The following is a 5743-nucleotide window of genomic DNA, read 5'->3' as shown; positions in this document are numbered from 1 at the left end:
GGGAAAGAAATATCATGAACCCTTACTTTGTCCTCAGTCCCAGGGTTTGGAACAAACTGGTGTAGAACTTGTCCACTGTTCTGTCCCAAGCTTGCAAAGGTGTTCTAAGAATCTTAAAGGTAGTAAGATGTATAGCAATTTTCTGGGAGTAACTTAGAGCGGTGTAGACTTCTGCAGTAATGCTCTTCCTGCAAAACCCTTAGTGTCAGCACTGTCTTTAGTGGCCTAGAAATGCTTTCCCCCTTCCCTGCCCCCTCAACTTAATGGCAATTAGATTGTCTGTATCACTGTATTCACAGTATTTGACTACTTATGACATTTATGTGCCCTGGAAAACTTTCCCCTCATGTGATGTCCTCACAGGTATACTGTTCTGCTGCTACAGCAGTGACAGGTTGGCCTGGTTGGACTGAGGAGGTGATACCAACAATTTCACAACTCTGTCACTGGGATCTCTGTGACAGAAAAGCCTCTTACGTTGTTCTGGATTTAGGAGTAATGTATAGGCCCCTGGGTTCTTTCTCCCTGTTTCTAATGGCAGCGTGTGTTATGTGACTCAGCAGAGGTAAGGCTTTTAAACTCTCTGTGGAAAGAGGTCATCAGCATGGCCAAATGGATATGGAGCATCTTAGGTGTATTCTGTCCTTCAGAACCTTACTGGCACACTCTAAGATCTACAGGTACAGGAGGGGATTCTGTTCCTCTGTTTCCCCGTTGGATGCTATATCAGTGCAAGTATTACCGCACGGATGCAAATAGGTACTGCTGGCAGAACTCCTGTGCAAGTTAGTGCAGGTGATCACTTCATGTGTATTTGGCAGGTGGTATCCTTTCCCCCCAAATGTGTGAATGAATGAAAAAATAAATAAACCTCCTTTCAGTGTGCATTGCAAAGAGGTTTTGTATTGGTGCAGGAGCTAATGGTTGGCTGGCCATTTCTTATATCTCTTATGAGTGGTGAGAACTTCTGTTCCTCTATAAGAAATTCTTATAAAGATCCATCAAGACAAAGTTAAGGTTATCCTCTGTGGAAGAGAGCTTGGCTTTCAGATAAGCTATGTAAGTCCCAGGGGCCTCTCATCATTTTCAGACTTCCTGACTTGTTGAGAAGCTCTCTTCAATTGATAGCACATATCTTCGATGGATTTTGGACAGATGTGGAACTCCCCTTTAGGAAGAGGTGGCTCAAAGAATGTACTGAGCAGAAGGGAAATAGTTCTTTGGCTATGTGTGCTACAGTATAAATTAACTTCAGCTCCTCTTTGGTCAGGACATCAATGTATGCTTTATTTGAAATTCTTGGGAGTTCTATCATCAATAAAGTGCTCCTCTCTTGCTGTTCTCAGCTTGTCAGTTTAATTAAATGAAAGGAGCCTAATTCCAGAACAGTTTATCAGGCAGGCAACTTTTCCATGTCAAGAAACTAGATATGGTATTGTTCTTCCCTCTTGAGTTAGGACTGTCTACACTGGAACTATTATGCCCACTACACGTGCTGAAGGCTCTTGTGGCTGCTGATCTTTTTTACAGATCACCACAGTGGAGTCATCAGAAAAGACTTTCAGAGAAGTCATCATTCATACTGTTTTGTTTTGTTTTTCACCTCCCTCCCCTCCTCACCAGTAGCAGAATTCAGTCCATAAACCTGTATTTTATCTTGGATTCGCTCTGCTTGAAGGAAGCTAGAAATGCATCATGGTTTTAAGAGTGTTAGCTTTTGATTTTTGTGTGCATCAATACAGGAAGTCACCTAGACTCCTTTCCTTTGGACAGAATGGGACAGATGGTTGCACACCAAAGCATTTTGACTTGGGGCTGCCTGTTTTTCTTCCAAAAAGATTTCAAGAAAAGGCTCGCTCCATGAGTTACCATAGCCATATTTTCATATTTTAAAACGTGTTGGGTTGCTCTTTACAGATCAGTTTACTTTCTTTCAAAATGCTGTTCTCCAATCTAGCACTTAGATTACTGTTCAGTTAAAATGATACCACAATGTCGGAGGCCAACAAAGCTGGCCTTATCCTGTAACTTTGGGTGATGTACAACCAGTCACCAGGGTATCAAGGTGGAAATGTTTGGAGGCCAGCTTGGAACCATTCACGGTTGCTTATAACCAGACTTAAAAATCATCTGTGCATTTGTGCTCCTCAGCAGTCTTTCAATTTTCTTGATTATCTTCCCTACAGAATAGGACTAAATGAGATGGCAGGAATAACAAGTATGACAGAGGGCTACATGCCATTTCGAAGTCACCTAAGGATTGGGGTGGGATATGGGTTGACAACCCCTCTTACAAATGTTGCTGACTCCACTCTGTTTTGTGAGTGCATTTGTTGAGTTTAATATGTAAAGATCACTGCCGAGAGCTCTGTGATTGGCCTATTACGCTCTTTATTTAATTGCTACAAATAGTAATACCATAGTCTGATCACTGATACTGTAAGGGGAAAACAACTTGCTTTCTTCTTCTAGATATCTGTGGGGTCTGTCCAGATAGCTGAAGCAAGCTTTACACACCATTTCCATGCAATGTTTGTTTTACTGAATAAACACATTTGCCTATGTTTTGAGAAACAACATAGCAATAACTGCAAGCGATGTAAAATATGGGCATGGTCTTTTGACCATGGTCTAAAACACGATCTTTTTTTAGGGTTCTGATGTTTTTATGATGGAACTTCTTTGCAGGGACTCCCTGTTCAGAGAGAGAAATCATCACTGTGGGCTTCTTAATAATATCTGGATATATCTGTAAATCTGTGTGTGTGTATATGTATATCATCTATCTTTGCAGAATAAGCGGCCAGTCAAATCACAGTACACTAACTCCTGTCTGTATTGGTGAAGTTGATGAAAAGAAATGTAGATGAGGGGAAAATTAAAGGAGTTAGTTTGCCCAACAGAGCTGACATGTTTACACTTTAAAGACTACTGTGTGTAGAGGGAGGAGAAGTGATATAATTTAATTTGACTAATTGGAATTGATAGTGCTTTTTTGTGTGTGAGGGGAAGCTTTTTTGTGGGGTGGGTTTTTTTTCTTCCCCATGGGTAAAACGGTTTCTCTCCTCTAGCCTTGAAGGATCTGCAACTGGAATTATTCTCTGTAAGCTATTCTAAAACAGCTGAACAATATTTTTCAAATCTTTTGACATAGCAGCTAAAAAAGAGGTAACAGGGTGGAGAGGGCAAGAAGCTGCCATTTTGAAACCTTAGCATATTTGAGTAATTTAAAATCCCTAATTGTTGGTATACTGCTTTGGTTTGGAATAGGATTAATTTGTATTTTGTTTGTGTTGCTTTAATAGGTGATGAGGATGACGCTGTCAACACTGAACTGGCGACGGCGGGAAATGGTGAGGTGGTTGGTAACATGTGCAACAGAAGTAGGTATGTTCTGAGATGCTTCTCTTGTCAGCTAATCTTGGAGGGCTTGATCTTTCTTGTCAACACCCGGGTTCTGCAAATGTCTCCCGCTTTCTGTTCAACTATAAAATTGGTTTGGTGAGAAGACATTGTGGCAATGAGTGTTTTTTTCAGAGACAGACCAAGTGAGACAATAGTTGAGTAATGCAGTGTGACTTCTTCCCCTTGCAAGGTGAGGGTGTGCATAAGCTATGGGAAATAGTCCAGATTGTCCTTGTCCCCTCCATGATGGGTTTGGATTTGAGGCTGCAGTAGAGAAGAGACTTGTGGTTATGGGCTATGGCACTGTGCCACAACTTTGCTTGCTCTGAAAGGCCAGGTGAGGCTCTGAAAGGCAGGTGAGAGATCTTTCTGGTCAGCTGTGGGAAGAGGAACCAGAAAAAAGGTGAATGAAATGCTGAGGATGCCTCCTACTGTGTGGCAAACAGGATCTCATGAAGGGGTTCTCATTCTTAGGGTTTGGTTGGGGTTTTTTTAAGCCCCTGGGTAAACCCAAGCTTAGAGTGTAATGTATCTTTGTTATGTGGCTATGATGATGTGCAGACCTCTCATCTGCACTGTAAAGCAAACCAAATAGCAATGCACCCATCGTTAACCACATAAGGTGAAAATAAGGTGGGGAGCAGTACCAGCCTTATACTGGACAGGAGCGGGAGAATAGTGCACCCAGCAGGATGTTCTGCTCATTTCTGGGCTTTGCCATAGATTTCCTGTGTGTCTTGATGAGGTGTCCCTTAGCTCCTGTATTCCAGTTTACCATCTGCAAGATGAGGATACAGAATCTGAAAGTGAAGATGATTGCATTAAAAACTGTGTAGCTGAAAAAAAAAAATCAGCAGCTGTGATCACGGGGACAATATAAATACTTACAGTAATGGAGCAGTTTTAATTATTAGTTAAGGTATTTCTGGAAAGCATGTCTCCCTGCTGTATTTATTCCTTTTTCATACATCTGAGTTGGATTGTATTGCACAGATGCTTCTTGAGTTTCAGAACTTCAGAGGACTGCTGTTACTTATTCTCTGGAATAGGTTATTCTTTCCTTTATGCTTAACTGGGAAATTAATATTGTTGGTAGCACGGGAAAATACAGCTTGCCGTTGTATGCCCTCAGCCAGAAAGTGGTTTGTGTCTGCAAATTTTCATGCAATGCTCTTGTTTTATGGCTTTTATATCTTTGCTAAGGTAATTGTTGCTGAGGCTATCTTACAGATATTAGTGCCTGGGTATTATTTTGTGCAGTTGCATATCATCAGATAAAATGCTGGTTTTAATACTGCTTTAAATTAGTTTATATATTCTAATACAAGTATCCCATAAAGAACCTATAGTATCATGCAAAGTACTCTCGAGACTTAATCAGTTGGTAAAGCAAGGAATCTGTTTATTTAAATGAAGATGTGGTATTCTCCACCTATGCTGAATTGTTGCCCATGAATGAAGGTGTGGGTGGGAAGCATTGGAGTCCTACAGAGAAAATTGGGACCTCTGGGTGTGGTTTAGGTAGGCTCACAGATGTGTGTAAACTGCCTCTAGCAATAATAAGGCACCCTAGTTGGCTGTAAGGTTCAATTTATGGAACCCGTTAGTTTCACCCCTCCTCCCCCTCCCAAAAACACACATGCCAGGAATAAAGTGATACTAAGGAAAATACCTATTTCAGATAATATCCAGCAGTTCATGTTGCTCAGAGTATTTCCCTGATAAGGATCTTGATGTTCAGGCACATACGAATTTGGTACAAGGTGTATCTGAAAAGCCTGTTAGGACGAGGTGGGGGTTAGGATTTTTTCTTTTTTTAAGGTATGCTTAGTGTGTTCTGTTCAGGTGTGCCATGGCGTTCTATTAAAAAAGCCATTTATCATACTTTCATATTCTTTTGTGCATGTGCTGTGCCTTGAGATGCACAGTGAGAAAAGAAAGTTAAAATTGCCTTTTAAGTGTTCAGTGTGAGGGCTGCTTCTAAATGTTGTTAGGAGACCAAATGATCCAGAACTTATTATCCAAAGTGTCTTAAATAACAAGTAAAACAGCTCAGTTGTCACACCAGGAGATTAAAGGTTATCGTGCAGGCTTTTTTTGTTATTCTCTGCATTTCTACAATTGCTACAGGGTTTGCACAGTAGCCTTTGTTTTAATGTCCTTTTCCAGCCACTCTATCTGGTTTAGCCCTTCTTGCTGAAGCACAGCAAGATGGATGTACTGGCAACCTCTTAGACTCTGCTGCAAATGTAATCTCTTGTGGAACATGTGTATCTGCTGGGTTATATCAGTTGTGGCTAATCCTTCCTTTCTCTCCCCAGGTGTTTATGCACTGGAT

The 5743-nt window shown here is 41.0% G+C and overlaps 1 protein-coding gene across 1 annotated transcript in view; it reads left to right on the top strand.

The window, feature by feature from the left end:
- LOC104618129 (zinc finger SWIM domain-containing protein 6-like) overlaps positions 1-5738 on the top strand; it is a gene marked incomplete at its 3' end in the record, with an annotated part of 54192 nt that extends 48454 nt beyond the window's left edge. Inside the window, 2 exon segments of the mRNA XM_010283651.1 lie at positions 3306-3387; positions 5727-5738. Of these exon segments, the coding sequence (XP_010281953.1) occupies positions 3306-3387; positions 5727-5738 (94 nt within the window).
- Between the last annotated feature and the right edge of the window lie 5 nt (positions 5739-5743).

Source organism: Phaethon lepturus, unplaced genomic scaffold, assembly GCF_000687285.1.
Source record: "Phaethon lepturus isolate BGI_N335 unplaced genomic scaffold, ASM68728v1 scaffold8883, whole genome shotgun sequence".
Lineage (NCBI taxonomy): Eukaryota > Metazoa > Chordata > Aves > Phaethontiformes > Phaethontidae > Phaethon > Phaethon lepturus.
This window is presented reverse-complemented; position numbering and strand designations above follow the sequence as displayed.